Source organism: Ursus arctos, unplaced genomic scaffold, assembly GCF_023065955.2.
Source record: "Ursus arctos isolate Adak ecotype North America unplaced genomic scaffold, UrsArc2.0 scaffold_18, whole genome shotgun sequence".
NCBI lineage: Eukaryota > Metazoa > Chordata > Mammalia > Carnivora > Ursidae > Ursus > Ursus arctos.
The window spans coordinates 29,684,703-29,701,291 of record NW_026622852.1 but is presented as its reverse complement, the minus strand read 5'-3'; the positions used below and the strand labels follow the sequence as shown (position 1 = coordinate 29,701,291).

Genomic DNA, 16,589 nt, shown 5'->3' with positions numbered 1-16,589 from the left:
ACACGGAAGGACGTGCTGACACACGCTACGACAGGATAGGCCTGGAACACGTTATGCTGAGGGGAAGAAGCCAGACACAGAAGGCCACATACAGTGTGATTCCACGGATAGGACAGGCCCAGGCTAGGCAAAGCCAGAGACATAGAAAGTACATCTTTGCGGACCCTGGTCTGGCGGGGAGAGGAGGGAAAGAATGACGGCTCATTGGTGCAGGGTATCTTTTGGGGATGATGAAAATGTTCTGGAATTAGGGAGAGGAGATGGCTGGACGACCTTGTGAATATATTAAGATCCACTGAACTGTACACTTGGAATGGGTACATTTTATGGCATGTAAATTATATATCAATTAAAAAAAAAGAAAAGAAAGCAAGCTCTGTGCAGGAAATAGCTCTCTGTCACACAATGTGGCTCGGACATGCCACTCAGATGTGGTGACTGACCCTGAGCACAACAGCAAGGACAGGATAAATGACCACCATTCACAGTACTGACCTGCTCCAAGGATCGCTGGGGGTCCTGGTGGCCCTGGGGGTCCTGGTGGCCCAGGGGATCCAGGTCTTCCAAAGCCAGGAGGCCCAGGCAGACCAGGAGCCCCCGGGGGTCCCTGGGGCCCGACGACACTCTCCCCTTTCTGGCCCTGTCAAGGCAAGAGCACAGTAACAGAAGAGAGAACGCAGCCTCGATCTCTAGAGGTCCCAGCTCTTCTCTGCAGGAGGGTCTTGGTAAAAAGGCAGTAACTACCAGCTGTGGCTATCGCTATCCTCCATGCCGGGCACAGTTCAGGTGGGATAAGACCCAGAGAACAGTAGCCCGGTCATTATGCTTAATGTCACTACGTCCAAAACAGAAAGCCCTGGAGTCAGAAGGGCCCCGACTCTGCATTTCACAGATTAGGAAACACACACACAGAGGGGAGGCGGCTTGTTCAAAGTGTCACAGCCAATTCGCAGCAGAGGTGGAAGTGGACCCCTGGTCTCCTGGCTCTGCTGGGCCCACCCTCACGGTGAGCTCTGGGACCACAGTTTGCTTAGGGTGCCTGCGGGTCATGATCTGGTCATAATCTCATTGGAGGCATAACCTGAATTTGTCTCTTGTGAGCTGGAGAAACTTGGCATCCTAAGAAGACCAAGCCTACCCAGGGGCTCCTTCTTTGATGAAATTTCAGAAGAATCAAACAGCCCCTCTAAAAATATCTCCCTCATCTTCCACTCAGCCTTCATCATCTGATATGTTCACCATCAGTAACTCCTTGGGTTGAGCGAATTTTCCACCACAGACATGAATAAGAATGTGGGGTTAGCGACCTGGAAGTTACCTGGATGCATATGGCCACGGCCAGCAACCTTTCCTCCGTGGGCCTCAGCCAACCTCCCCATCAGTAAATAAATATGAGGGAGAGAGGCCCATGCGCAGTCCTGCCTCCAGCTTGTGGTGCTGAGACAGACCCCGGCCTCTCCAGCTGCCTAGTCCCGCTGGGGGGGCTTCAGGGAAGGCTGTGACTCACTGAGGCAGATGTGAGGAGAAGTCACTACTCACAACCACGCCAGGACTTCCTGGCAGGCCTGGAGGCCCTGACACGGAGAAGTCACCATGAGAGTCTCCTTTTTCTCCTTTGATCCCCCGGTCTCCATTCTCTCCCTGCAAGCGGAGAACATTCGGTAAGAGTAAGATGAAGCAGTCTATGACGTAAGCCCAAGCACTTGGAAACACAGGCCAAAAGTCTGATAGAGAAAAACTCACTTTCAAGCTGTTCAGAAAGTGTCTCAGGTAGGCTGGGTCCACTGGAGGGCCTGAAAAAGAAATGCTGTGTAAAATTCACAACTATAACCTCAGAAATTCAAAAATAAAAGTCTCCAGGGGCGCCTGGGTGGCTCAGTCAGTTGAGTGTCCGGCTCTTGATTTCAGCTCAGGTCGTGGTTTCGGGGTTGTGAGATGAAGCTCCACACTGGGCTCCATGATCAGTGGGGTGTCTGGTTGACAATTCTCTCTTTCCTTCTCTCTCTGTCCCTTCCCCTGCTAGTGCACACACTCTCTCTCTCAAATAAATAATCTTTAAAAAAATAAATATATAAAAGTCTCCAAGTTGGCAACCATCATTATTCCCCAGTGGAAGTGACCTCACAACGGTTTAGCCCACAGAGTGGGCACTGGACGTGGAGACAGAAATGAGTCCTAGGCTGGCCCCCCACAACCCAGACACTGTGGGATCCTGGGCATTTCCCCAGAACTCTTTGGGCCTCGTTTTGCACAGGTAGCACGAATGACCGGAACTGGTCTTTCTTGACAATGTCCCATCTCAAGTATGTGTGGCCCATGACTGGGTCTCTAGAACTCTGTGGAGCTTGTGGTCACAGTGGTAATAGAATGCGTCTCACTTTCCGGTTCAGTTGGCTTTCTCAGGAGCAAAAATCAAAGGCAAGATCCAGAACAGTAGTTGGAATACCTGGTGGTCCCTGGGCCCCCTGGTCGCCTTTTTCTCCTTTTGAGCCGGGAAGACCCCAGGATCCTTTTTCTCCTTTAACACCTGCCACCAAACACATATATGTTAAAAAAGGAAACAAAAACAATGGAAAATCACCTTCATTCTATATAAAATGTTTCTGAGACAAGTTTCACACTGCGCCCCTTTAGCAAAGGCCACTCAATACACGAAGGCCTAGTGAAGGTATGAAATCCTTTGCTAAATGATGGGGAGAGCAGAGGTGGATACATCAGACACAGTTCCTCATCTTGCAAAGCTCTGCCCCCTGGGGGGGGGCAGACAGAGTTAGGGATAACTGGAGGCAGGACGCAGTGAGTGCTAACCTTCAGGTGCCAGCAGTGCATGGTGGGGGCCCCAGCACAGGGGCCGGACAGCTGAATGCACGCAGCCTCATACGCTCAACACCTGGTCAAGCTCCCCGTCCCATCTCACCTCTGCCTATGCACCACGGTGGTGCAGGGGAGGAGAGGACGCTCCCAGGAGTGCCCTCAGAGGACACCAAGGCTGCTAAGCAGTCCATGTACAAAGTTGGAAGGACGCCAACCGTGTCCCCCACCACCAGCCCTCAGGGCTTATCAGAAGCACCCTCTCTCTCCAACTCTTTATATGGAGGAGAGGCATGGCGGGAGCCTTCTGGGACTTCAGCAATGGGAAGGGAAGCAATCCCCTGTATCACTTTGACGGGTGGGGAAGACACTAGATCTCTGCATTCCTAGTTCCCACAAGGTGTGACAGATCAACCAAGCAGCACCCTGGAGCCTAGAGACGGGGCTGGGGGTTCAGGCTTCGGAGCATGGGGGAAGGGGGTGAGAACCAGAGGCACGATGCCGCCAGCTGGGGGTCAGCGGGGAGATCAATCGCAGGGCCGGGGTGGCGACACCTCCACCCACCCACAGTGAGCTCAGCAGTGAAGCCCGGAGAAGGGGATACCGAGCTCACCACCACCAGTGAGGCTGCTCACCCCACGGGCAGGAGCAACGACCACAAGTGAGCAGCGGGACACAGGCTCACCAGGAATTGTCCTGTTCCCTCCCCCACCCCCAGAGTGGCCTGTGAGGACGGGGAACCACTGAGGGTCTGAAACGGCAAATCCAGTTCTACTCTGCCTCCCCAAGGTCCACCTTGCACCAGCGGCAGGGGGAGAGCCTTGAACTGCATCTGAGCATGGAGGGTGAAAGCCGTCTGGACCCTGTAACCAAAAGCAACAGAAAAACCACGGGGCCAGATATCATCAGGGAGACCACTGCCTGGCGGGCCACGGACAACAGAGCAGGGCCAGACGTCAGTCGTGGGACAAAAACAACCTTCACCTGTTTCAGCGGCAAGTGTTCAGACCTCTCAGTCAAAAGGGGGACAAAGAGAGTGACGGGGGTGTGGGGACAGGGACCCAGAGTGAGTGCCTCCCCTGCAGGCTCCTGTCTCCTGACCTATGCCCTCTGTGGATACTTACTAATCAGATGCCCAGAGCCAGCGCCTCTCACACTTCACTGTGCACACGTCTCAGCGAGGAGCTTAAAGCGCGGCCTCGGACTCGGAAGGCCCGTGGTGCTGCTTGACATGCTGCATTTCTAACATGCTCCCAGCAGATGCTGCTGCTGCTGGTCCAAAACACTCTGAAGCAAAGGTCTTCTGAAACCCCCGGCCCTTCCCTCTATTCGGTCTTGGCACGTTGCATTATCATGATTTTTAAAATAGTTCCATCTCATGGAGTCTAAGGGCCTGGGTGGCAGGAACGGTGTAGGATTCAACTGCCTCAGCCCAATGCATGGGATGCTACCATGAACTGTGGTCTCAGTGGATGCTTTCTGAACAAATTAACAAACGAATGGACACATGGAGTACCTCCTGCCAGCTGGAAGTCCCAGCCAAGATGACAGAACGTACAGATGTGTGACAAAACCAGAAAGAGGTGCCCAGCCCCACAGCGCTGGCCCAGCAACCCCTGCTCCCACCGCATGCAGCAGATCTTCCCATCCGTGAGTCTTAGGCCCAGCACTGGGAGTGCGGACCACCTTCTGCAGAGCTACGAGAGTCTGGAAATTCCCACAGAACCATAAGGTAAAGAAGGGAAACTGTACCATGAAAGGTGATGAGTTCTGAATTCCCAGCATGAGTGGTGTCAACCTGGAGAGGAAGAGAGCCAAGGTCACAAAGGGTAAACCCTGTCCTGGGGTGCCACTGTCCCCTATCCTGGAGGCATGTGGCAGGAGGCACGGTGTCATGAAGTCGGCCCTTCTTTGGCTCTAGAGCCCCCAAAGCCCTGAGCTCCCCAGCGGCCCTCATTGCACAGGCCAAACCAGGCCTTCAACTGGGCGGAGGCGGGCAGCATTACGCAGCCAGGCCAGGAGGAGACTTACTGGCCGAACAACTCTGCAAAGGGCTAGCGCAAAGCTTCAAGATAACAAATCGTGGCCAACTCTGAGTGTTCTTAGCCTCCTTTCTCATGACTTAGGACTGATTCATGTGAGAGGTCAAGCATCCAAGGGAGTGATGTACCCAGCCACGAGGCTGGGCCAGACGTGAGTTCTGGTGCCACATAGAATCAAGGACGCATGTAATCAACGGGAGCTGATGATGGTAGTGGTAATTAACAAGGGGGGTTAGCATTTGGTTGAAGGGCTATTCTAGACTCCCCATTACAAGTCGAGGGTCTGGCACCCAAGTTATCCTAGATAAAACTCCTTCCTAGTTCATTCCCAGATTCCTGCATTTTCTTATCTATAAAACAGAGCCACCTGCAACCCTGCTTTTAATAGCCAACTTCACTCTCTGCCCGTTGATATGTGGAATCAAAATGACCCTCTGGCACCAGGATCTTCCTGCTTTTGGGTAGAGGGTCACGAGCTGCTCAGGGGTCACCAAGGGAATTGGGGGGACACGGATAGGAATCCCCAGGAACAACATTTCAATGCTACAGATGAAGGCTGCAGTGCCAAGCTGATATCTTGTGGCTATGCTGATAGGGTTCCTGCACTCCCGACATGGGCTGATATCGTGGTGGTGTCAGAAAGGGGCTGAAAGTAGAAGGGGCTTATGGCATGATGGATACGACAGAAAGCAGTTCTTTTTCAAGTGTCCATTTTGAGAGCTGGTCCAGAAATGTCCCTGGTGTCTGGCCAGGCAATGTGAAATGAAAAACTCATCAAAAATGCTCTGAGCTCATCTTTGGTTTCTTTTCCAGAACCTCAGGACCCCAGAGGCCGTGGCTACAGCAAAGGGTCCTAGCACAGGCTCGTGATGACTACAGTAGCGTTTTTACAACAATCTCAAGTTTGTCGAGTGCTGCCCCATGCTGGTCCATTGACACCTGGAACCGTGTTATTGGAGGGGGGCTTCGGGCACAAACTCATGGGGGCCCTAGAGCAGACAGTCTCTTCTTCTGTATGAGAAGGAGATGGAATGCAGCCATCTCTCAGAGGTATCCCTTCAGGCCATCGACATAACATGATCTGGCTTGCTTTGTCCGCATGGAGATCTGGGAGCCAGTAGGCCCCTTGGTTGTCTTAGTGGGTCCTGTCATCTGCATTCTAGGCCAGAGTTCCCGGGCCCTGGGCTGCAGACTTGGGTGCCTCAAAATTTCAACACGGAGAGATGTCCAGGCAAATATTCAGCCAGACTGCGTCATTTAAAAGCTTCTGACCCAACCCTCACCACCACACCCAATAAGCATCAATTATGAGCCCACTTCAAAGAATCTTTGTAAACTGTCATTTGCAACTCCTGAGAAGGGAGGCCACGCCTGTCTAGTTTATCCCTGTGTCTCCAGGGTCCAGCAGAGTACTTGGCTCTCAGCAAGTCCTCAAGAAATACTTGTTGAATGAATGATAAAGTGATCACACATCGTTCCATGACTAATGCCTGTGCACGGGGACAGGCCCTCTCTCCCTAGCCTTCCCCACAGAAACAGGACCCTCCCAATAGAGGGAAGACCTCAGTGACATTGCCGCTGCCTAGCTGGGTGACCAGGCATGTGCCTGACCCCTGGGAATCACAGTGCCCGCACCCGCTCCCTGGTGGCCAGGGGACCTGTGAAGACCCTGGCTCTGTCAGGACCATGACCCTGGACAAGTCAGTGAGCTTGTCTGAGTCACAGTTTGCTTGCTCATTATAAAGTGGGTGGGAGGGCGCTGGCCTCACAGGGTTGTGTGCTGTGCAACACACCAGTTGGGAAGGGACAGCACACACTCAGTTGTAGGTCTGAGCCCACAGTTCCTAATGCACAGAACACTGACTGGAATTGCTTTATTTTCCCATTGATACTTTTAAGGGGGTTGTAATCCTTCTTACGATACAGCTCCATGCATGAAGCTAATGTGCTTACAATAACGAGACACTGCTCTCCTGATGCATTAAAAGAAACACTCTGACAGCACGTGCACCTTTAGAAGACCCAGTATGTTTCATTGCCATGGCGTGTTTTCTAGAAGCTTCTAGCTACTTACTTCAGGGTCTATATGTAGGTGATAGGAGACATCAAAGAGGACATTGACGGACTGCAGGGGCTCAAGACAAAGACTGATCACCTTCTCTAGGTTGCTTTCTATGCCAAAGTCTGGTCTGTAAGGCAGTGACTGCACACTACTTACCGGCGTTTTACAGTGTGGCCGGACTGGTATGGGGAAGACAGCCTGTGTGAAGTGAGAACAAGAGAAGTGAGGCCATCAGGAGCCCCCATTCCAGCTTAGGCCAGTCTGGGGCCCGTTCCCTGCTGTTCCCTGAAGATCTCCCTCCCCCGCCCCAACCAACTTACTCCTTTGATGTTAATCACAGCTCCAGGAGGTCCTGGGGGGCCTGGAGGACCAGGTAAGCCAGGTGGGCCCTGAAGGGAGAAGAAAGGCCATTCCTGGGTTCAGGTTATTGTGAGGGCAGAGGCACCATGGGATATTTTCTCCAGGATTTGAGGACACAATGCAAAAAGAAGAGTCCTCTGAAGTTGACTAACTTCTCCCACAGGTAGACCTGACACTTCTCAAGACACAGCTATATCCGGGACCCCATGGCGTCTTCACAGCAACCCGTGGGGGAGGCAGCAGAGCAAGCAGTCTCCCCATTTAACAAATGGAGACAGAGGCCCAGAGAGGGGAAGTGACCCGCTCAAGGCCACACAGTCGGAACTCCGATTCTGACTCCCACAGCACGCTCAGCCAACCCAGAACCCACCATCTCTCCACCAGCACATCCCTAGTATGGAGGGGCTGGTGGGGCGGGGAGGGCCCTTCAACGGACACAGTACCTGGGAGAATGTCTCATAAATGCAAAAATAAATGCAAAACTCTTGCTCAATAGCAGAGCTATTTTCAAAGCCAGGTCAGCCTGGCCTTAATACCACACACTGTTTTTTTCTCCAAGCCTGGATCTGAAGCAGGACCTCGCAGCAGGAGGGGTGAGGCTCTGACCACAGGCATGCGGAGTCTGGCCTGCTCGGAAGCTGCACTCGTCATCCTAAGTGAGGGCATGAGTGCCTGCTTTCCCTAGCAGCTGCAGCGGGCGTGACGGGTGTGAGCCAGGCCCCACAAGCCTCAGGAAAAGTGCATTTCTGGTTTCTGGACATACAAAGGAGAGACAGTGTGGTACGAACAAAAGTAGACTTTGTGGAGGCTGGCACAGAGTAGGTGCTCAATAAATGCTGGCTTCCTGATTGTAGGCTCTGGACCCTGCTGAGGCCCCCAGCGTCCGCCATCCTGTGAGGCTCTGCCCGAGCGGCTGACCCACCTTCGAGATGCGCTCTCAAACAGCTCCTGAGCCCTAGGGATGTGCGAAATCCCTGGGACTGGGTACGGAGGGAAGACGGGATATTACCCCAGGCTCACAGGACTAGGATTTGAGACCAGATTTCCTGACTACACCCGGATTGCTTTCTCCCATCCTCCCTCTTGGGTCTGGACAAGGAAGCTGATGTTCCACGAAGGTGCTTTCAGTGACAGGGACCCTCCTGAGAGTGAGCTGGAGGACGGGCTGGGCTGGAGGGTCTCTGGAAGTGGCAACGGAGGAAGGAGAAAAACATTCCTCAAGACTCTGTCTGCAAGCCCCACTCGCTGGACGTGGCACTCTCTCAGTCCTCCTCTGGACGCTGGACTCAGGGCTCTGTCCCCAGGGGGCACGGGGTTGAGACAGAGGTCATGTCACTCACCGGCATCATGATCCCTCGGTCTCCTTTGGCGCCTTTGAGGCCATTCAGTCCCGGACGACCCTGAAACCCACAGGCGACGCCTTAGTAAACCCACTGCCCAGCCCCTAGCCCACGTGTCCGCCCTTCAATCCAGTCTGAGGAATACCGACACCTACAGGTCTTCCAGGAAGGCCAAACTCTCCTTTGTGTCCTGGCGGTCCTTTGGGCCCCTAGAGGCAAAACAAATATCAAATTAGAAAAGAACAGAAAGTCAAGGGCCAGGGAGATGGGGGGCACTGGCCTGCCTTTGTGAGCAGGGTAAGGATGAATCACTGAGGGGAGGAAGGAGGACAACAGCAATTATGAAGTATCCACCTGCCAGGCACCATGTCTCCCAACCTCTCTGCTCTCAGCTGGGACCAACTGTTCCACCCCTTACCTCCCCAGGTGCTCCTGCAGGCTCTGCCCCACCCCAGACTCCGGACCCCACCCTCTCAGTCGGGGCTACCAAAGGAGCCGGAGATCAGTAGCAGCTCAGGGCCTCAGCCCCCAGGTAGCTGGGTGCTGGCGTAACTTAGAAGCTAGACCTTTGGGGCGCCCAGGTGACTCAGCGGGTTAAGCGTCTGCCTTTGGCTCAGGTCATGATCCCAGGGTCCTAGGATCGAGTCCCGCATCGGGTTCCTTGCTCAGCAGGGAGCCTGCTGCTCCCTCTGCCTGCCGCTCCCCCTGCTTGTGCTCTCTCTTTCTCTCTCTCTGACAAATAAATAAATAAAAATCATAAAAAAAAAAAAAAAAGAAACCGGACCTTTGCTCTAGGTCTATGTCCCAGCTGTCCCATGTCTCCGACTGGAATAATGCTACCCTGCCTCACCCCTCATGCCAGCCCAGCCTGAGGACCTGCTCCAGGACTGGGCTTCTGCCTTGCTCCTACCTGTCTCTCAGGACCAGAGTCTAGGGCTGGCACCCCACTTCTCCAGAGGAGTCCTTGACCTTTGGACCCTTACTCATTCCAGTGCTGGCTTTCTACGTCTTCATGCTTCTAGAAACACTGCCCTGTTCCAATCTCCTGCAGGAACCCTCACACCTTCTGGCATCCAGAATACATACAATGCCCACGACCTCTTCCCAGAAAAGCTCTACCTGCAGTCTGCACTTCCCAGCTTCTGTAGCTGGGTCTGCCCTGTCTCCCCGGGGAATGACTAGTTCAAGCCAAGTCCCTTCTTCCCGCTGACATTAACATGTATAGCCACGCCCAGGAAAATGGCAAAGCTGAGAGGAAACAGGCTCTGGATGTAAAGGACCCAGCCCACATTACTCCTAATGAAAGAAAAGCAAGAACAGAAGGAATCACAGGGCACAGGTCATTTGGTGGAATGTTCTAGTGCAGAGCTTCTCAAACATTAGTGTGCATAGGCATCACCTGGGATCGTGTCAAAATGCAAACGCAAGAGGTCTGGGGTGGGGCCTAAGGCTCTGCATTTCTAACAAGCTCCCAGGTGATGCTGATGATCCATGAGCCACGAGTAGGGAATTTGCAAAGGAAGTGTAAGCTGTACTAGTCATGCGGGCCACAGCTGCCCTATTGGTACCTTTATGCAAATCAGAAGAAGGCGCTCCCTTCTATCTGCATGTGGCAAGCAGAGCGCACACCGGACTTCGGTCGGAACAACCGACGCACCACCTGCAGCAGCCAGCTGGCCACCATTGCTAACTACCGCTGTTTCCCATGGTACTGGACGCTAGTAAGTGGTTAACCAGTGGTTAACACAATACTCCCCCAGTCTGCCTTAACCTACAGTTTCTCCTCTGCACGGCATCCATGCTGCCTGACTTAAAGGACCAAAGGCCTCAGAACGTCCTTTGAAGGATGCACCTTGGAGGTTATGAGCCATTCATTCACCAAAGACATGTGTCTGTGAGGTCCTTTCTCCCCAGGCCTGCGGTCCAGCTTCGGCCAAACCAACCCCACGTGCAAATCTCCAGGCCAAAATGCTTCCGAAGAAATGCTTCCTGGAGGCAGGGGGAGAAACCCGGACACAGAGTCTGACAGGCTTGGTTGAAATCCCCAGTGTACCACTTACAAGCTGTGTGACAGAGGACGAGCTCCTCACTCTCTTTGACCTCAGTGTCCTGGTCTCTAAAGTGGGGATTCTGATATTCGCCTCTCAGGGTGCTGAGGATGAAATGCAATGGCGGGAAGCCTCGGCGCGTCTGGCCCACAGTGGGGCTCCTACACCTGAATTTTCTTGTTCTTTGTGGGGGGACGATAGGACAGAGAGGTTTGTAGCTCATTCTGGAGAGAACTGGTAGCTTACAAAACCATTCCGCAGCCCAACTGGGTTACAGATTCCTAGAGCAAGTAAGGCGAGAAGGGCCCTATCACATCATCTAGTACTAATTCAACACCTCCCCTTACAGCTGGGAAGGCAGAAGCCCAGAGAAAAATGGACTCGCTCGAGGCCTCATGGCAAAGGAGCTGTGGTCCCACAACTAGAATCCAAAAAGCAGAGAGACTCTCTGGGATTCCTCCGAGGGGCCCCCGGGGCAATGGCGCCTCAGCTGGTGCGAGTGGGCGGCACCATCGGGGCTCCTCACCTTCCCCGGCACACAGCTCAACCACACCCCTGCCCCGAGGCACCTGAGTTCTTTCTGGCCAGTAGAATGTGCTACAGGTGATATTCACCACCTTCCACGACCTCGTTCCCCTCCCCAACCTCAGCCCGCCCCCTGGAAGATGCCAGTGTGGCCTCGAAGCCACCAGATGGTGGAGTCACAGGACGGAAGCATCCTGGGTCCCTGAGTCACTGCTGGGAGGGGAGAGGCTCCTCGGCGGGCCTCTGCCCACTGCTGTGGGCTTGGCGGGAATGAGAGACAAGCAGCTGCTGTTAAACCCGTGAGACCCTTACTTCATCACAATTAGCCTGCCCTATTCCACACGCATCTTGCCACCTGCCCTAATCCACACGCATCTTGCCACTTGCCCTAATCCACACGCATCTTGCCACCTGCCCTATTCCACACGCATCTTGCCACCTGCCCTAATCCACACGCATCTTGCCACCTGCCCTATTCCACACGCATCTTGCCACATCCTTCCTATTTTCACAACCGGGACAATTCAGTCTAATGGAGCCAAAGTATGACAAGCCCTTCAGCCCTCAGGCCAGACCCAGCTGAGAGGTGCTCTGGCTTACCATTGGTCCCGGGGCTCCGTGCACTCCAGGTTCACCCTAAAGCAGGGAGATACGAACTTGTCATTCAGAGAACACAGTCTGTGGCGGGAACAAACATGGGATGCTGGTATAGATGTGTGCCTTCGGGGTCTGATGACACGATTACCTTTTTCCCCTGCAGCCGTTCCAGAGGAATGTCCCCTGTCAGGATGGCACCTGGCTCTCCCTTCTCGCCCTGCAATTCAGAGAACATTTCGATGAAGTGGGGCCTCCTCCTCACTGCCTCATCCTGAGGCTCCCTCACCCCCCAAGTCCTCCAGCCCCGCCCCCGCCCCTCCCGCCCCACTGCTTTGACATAACCTGTCACTGGGGAGAGAACGGCAGCAGCCTCTCAGGGGTGCTCTCTGGATTATTCCCCCCATACAGCCCAGGACCAGGCTGGGGTCCTGCAAGCCCCCCGCCCTCCAGGGCTCCCACTGCTGCCGGATCTGCATCCTCACCCCCTACCCTCCAGGACCGTCCTGGTGAGGTCCTCCCCACGTCTTGCTACACGGCACCCCTCTGAAAACCTCTGACTCCTAATTTATTTGGTGGTTTGCTTTCCTAACAATCTTTATTCTTGCGAAAACATCTGCAATTGGAAAAGAGACAAAGGTATGAACACCAGAAGCCTCTCTCGACATAGAGGTCTTGTGTCACCATGTGGAACTTTGTCCCCTAACTCTGGGATCCTGTGCAAACCTGATCAGGGCAAAGTTATCTCAGATGTTGGGGAGCTGGGGAGACCGGAGGCAAATCCTGCCCCAAATCCTGTCCTCAGCAGAGCCACCTACTTCTCCCAGGAGGCTTCCAAGAAGATATTGTGCACAGAGAAGCCCGGGGGGACGAACTCTCTATATCACTCTGAGGCTTTGGCCCCAAACTTCAGCACTGGCCCCTGGGGGGCTGGGCTGGACCCCACGAAAGTCTCCCTTCCACGGGGCCAGAAACAGCCAGGACAGTGGTGCCAAAGCAAGCAGAGCAGCCTCTTCCCTCCGTCCCCGAGCCCACACCTCATATTCGGATCTTACCACTCCACTGGTGAGGGAAGGCAGTCCTGAGCACGGCAGCAGTGAGAAGGACAAGCACAAAAGTGTTAGAGGCAGAGCAAGAGAAAGCGCATTTGCCGTGAGGGCTGGAGCACAGCTGGCTGGGCGCCATCCCAGTTTTCAAGATGGCAGGAGATTAGGGGCGGCGATGGCATGTAGGTCCCTCTAGAAACTGTGTTTAAGGCAAGAACCATTCTTGCTTGCCAAAGACCCACGGCAGCGAAAAGCATCGCAAGACATCGAAAAGCATCCCAAGACATCACCCCATGTGGCACCAAACTTAGACCCCTTTGCCCAGCACACTGCACCCCCTCCTCTCTAAGATTATGGTTCAACAGACACGAGAGGTCCTATTGGGAGGCTGGGGTGGAATGGTGGGGGGAGAAAGAGAGAAGCTTAGTGCTCCCTCCTTTTGGAGACATACCCACCCTCTGTGACTCTCAAGGCAGGCTCCAGGGCTGCTCCTACTGGCTTTGCACAGACCTCCAGCACAGCAACAGCCATACTTTCTGTTAGCTGATTGCACATCTGTTCCTCATGTCTTACTTCTATGTCCCTAGTGCCTACTATGGGAAACCGGCTGGCATACCCCAGGGGACGGATATGCGACGGATGAGTACACGAATGCATAGATGAATTAATGACCCAGTCCCCAGTCATTGCAAGCTGTGGAGGGATGTCACTCTCCACCTTATCTATAAAAACCAATTGGGGAGTTCACTCTAAGAGGCAAATGTGGAAGGGTATAAAGGTCCGTTCAGTGTCCTGGGAGCTCCAAGGACATGCTTTGCATGCTAAATATTTATTCCAAAGATTTTGGACCAAGACTGCCGTACAAATGCAGAACGCCCAGCTTATAATTTCTAAATATTAGCCTTCATTGTACTCATTAATTATATATTCTTTTATCTAATAAATGTCTTGGGTGCCATCTGGGTACCGGGACCTATGCTAAGCACTGGAACCATAGAAAAGAAATTGGCATGTGGCCTGCCCTCGGGGAGCGCACACTCTAATGGGTGCTCCCCACAGGTTGTTAGACAAAGCACAGCACACACGACAACAACATTCAAAGGCGTGTTGCGTTCTTTTCCCAAACTGTGATGAGAATCCATTTCTCCACCCACGACCCACCTACACCTTGGAGGACCATGGAGATTAGAAAAGTTAATAGCTGGGGAGTGACTGCTAATAAATAGGGAGTTTCTTCTTGGCATGAAAATGTCCAAGAATTGGGTAGTGATGGTTGCACAATCTTGTGAATATACTAAAAATCACTGAACTTCACAATCCTTTAAGGAGTGGATTTTGTCGTATGTGAATTATATCTCGAAAAGTTTTTAAAAGTGAACAGCTGCTTTCAGCCAATTGGAAATGCTTAGCAAATTCTGGAGCGTGAGCTTACTAAATACCTGGCTCCCTCTTACCTGTTCTCCTTTCAGTCCTGGAAATCCGGGCACGCCAGTATCCCCTTTTGGTCCTCGAGGGCCCTGGAAGGAATCATGAGAGGCTATTTTGTAGTTTGTTAAGATTAAACTGCTTTAACCAAATGGAAGTGTTTTTTCAAAAAGTAGAAGAATAGAGAGTGTCATTCTGCTGGTGGGAGGAAGTCACCATGAGCCATGATATTTTCTTAATTTTAAGTGCTGCAGGAATGGTGGTCTGGTGGAAAGAAGACAAAGCTGAGCGTAAGTAGGCCTGGAGGCTTCCTCCGATGGGCACTGTTGAAACAGCCTGGTCCTGCTGCCTCAGCTGGCCCCGTGGGTCCTTTCAGGCCATTCTGTAGCCGGCCTCCACCCACCATTCACCTTCCATGACTCCTACTTCTTCTGTGGCTCCCTACCACCTATGGGATGGGATCCAACCATCCCAGCCCGACATCCAAACCCAGCCCAGCCAGCCTCAGCACCTCATCCCCCACTCCCCGTCACCCCACTAGGGTGAGCCTTTCCCCTTCCCCTCTGCGCCTCCGCCCATACCCTTCCCCCTGCAGGAACGCCCATCCGCCCCTCTGCAGAGCCAAGTTCTGCACACCAGGCAGAGGTGACCTCTTCTCAACTCCAACAGATGCTGAATACCTGTGACGATGACTCATAGCCAGACGGCTGCCCCAAAAAGGCTTACACACTTTACTGCCATGGAGCTTTGCACAAGTCCCTGTCTTCTCTGCTGGGTTAAAGGGGGAGTTACCCACGAGAGCAGTGGCTTTCAAATATTTATTATTATTTTTTAGCAATGAAGCTCTTTTCAGTCCTTTTTTCTCAAACAAGACTTCAATGAAAACCCAATATATAAAATATGTCAAATGGAGCTTCTTTATTAGAGGTCGGGGGCCCGGAACCTGCCTTAATGGCCCCCTCTTTACTCCCTAAATTGGCCCTGGAGGCTCCCACAGGAACACAGAACTACTCATCTAGAGGAAAACGTGTTCTGGAACATGCCACCAGTTTGAAGCAGCCAAGCCACGGCCGGAGCTCAGAGGTGTGGCCTCTTTCTCTCTTAACAAAGAGGCGCCCTCCACGGCTGCCACTCTCTCTGCTGTGTCTAAGGTCTAGTTCATAGGTATTTTCAGTGTCATCACTGAATATGCTCCTTTAACAAAATGTAAAAAGTTCAGAAAAGTAGAAAGAAACAGAAAAAGAAATCACTTGTAATTCCACCATCAAGAATTAATTTATGTCACAGTGTTGATAAATTTCCTTCATTTATCCGGAGACAGTGCATAGGCCTGTTGGCACTGGGACCTTCCAGAGCTGGAGTGTCTTGGAGAAATCACGTAGCTCTCACGCTGGAGCCCTGAGCTTCAGCACAAGGCTCAACGGTTGAGACAGAACTGATCACTTTCTACACAGAAATGCATATTTGCCTTCCATGGTGGAAACCGCAATCGTGTGCACACAGACTATGAATTATTGGACTTCCGGTCTGTGATTCCCCTTCCCCATTCTCCATCGCTACTACCTCCTCGCTTTAGGAAACTGATCTGCTGGGACTGTATCGACTGTATCTATCTATCTATTGACCGAAATGCTTGACTCATCCACTTGCATTCATAGAAAGCCAACCACCGGCTCTGGTTTCCGCTGGTACCGTGGGAGAGAGAGATAAGACCCAGCCATCATGAGCTGTTCACAGTAAAATCGAGAAAAAAAAAAAAAAAAAAAGACAAGGACACAAATAACTGTTATTCAGGGCAGAAAAGAATCACAGCAGAGCCGAAAATAAAGCCTATGGGACTCAGAGGAGGAAAGGATCACTCCAGGTGGGGGTCAACGAGGACAGGTTACACGAACAAGATGGCCACAGAGCTTGGTCATGCAGAAAGAGAACGGCATTCCAGGTGGAAGGAACAGAATGAACACAGCCCCAGGGCACAGAGGGAAGAGGGCTACTGTGGTACTTACTGGAAATCCTGGCAGCCCGGGTATGCCCTCCGGACCCTGAGACGTACCAAAAACCAAACAGGTGGGTTAGGAGTAGCATTTCCAGAGCCAGCAGGACCACTGTGCCTCAGGCGCCCACCCCTCCCAGCACCTCCCAAAAGCCCAAGCGTGTTCCTACGGGGGGATCTCATGATCCATTTGTAGAGGAGGGTGCCGAGGCCCGGGAGGGAAAGGAACTGTGCAGAGTCACAAGGCTAGTTAGTGACCGAGCCAGAAACTGTGCCCGGAGCCTAGAGGCCCCACACCCACCCCATCCCCAGGCAGGACTCTGCATTTCAAGTGGCTGACTCC

General features: G+C 52.9%; 1 protein-coding gene across 2 annotated transcripts in view; it reads right to left on the bottom strand.

Annotated features, from left to right (window-relative positions):
* The window catches only part of COL15A1 (collagen type XV alpha 1 chain), a 101,326-nt gene that overhangs the window by 13,061 nt on the left and 71,676 nt on the right, over positions 1-16,589 (bottom strand). For both annotated transcript variants that reach the window (XM_026506149.4, XM_026506150.4), the window contains 13 exons: positions 16,260-16,295; positions 14,283-14,345; positions 11,934-12,002; positions 11,789-11,824; positions 8,771-8,824; positions 8,616-8,675; positions 7,236-7,304; positions 7,072-7,113; positions 4,564-4,609; positions 2,447-2,527; positions 1,744-1,793; positions 1,540-1,641; positions 496-640 (listed from right to left, as the gene is read on the bottom strand). In XM_026506149.4, coding sequence (XP_026361934.3) covers positions 496-640; positions 1,540-1,641; positions 1,744-1,793; positions 2,447-2,527; positions 4,564-4,609; positions 7,072-7,113; positions 7,236-7,304; positions 8,616-8,675; positions 8,771-8,824; positions 11,789-11,824; positions 11,934-12,002; positions 14,283-14,345; positions 16,260-16,295 — 853 coding nt within the window. The remainder of the gene's footprint in view (positions 1-495; positions 641-1,539; positions 1,642-1,743; positions 1,794-2,446; positions 2,528-4,563; positions 4,610-7,071; positions 7,114-7,235; positions 7,305-8,615; positions 8,676-8,770; positions 8,825-11,788; positions 11,825-11,933; positions 12,003-14,282; positions 14,346-16,259; positions 16,296-16,589) is intronic.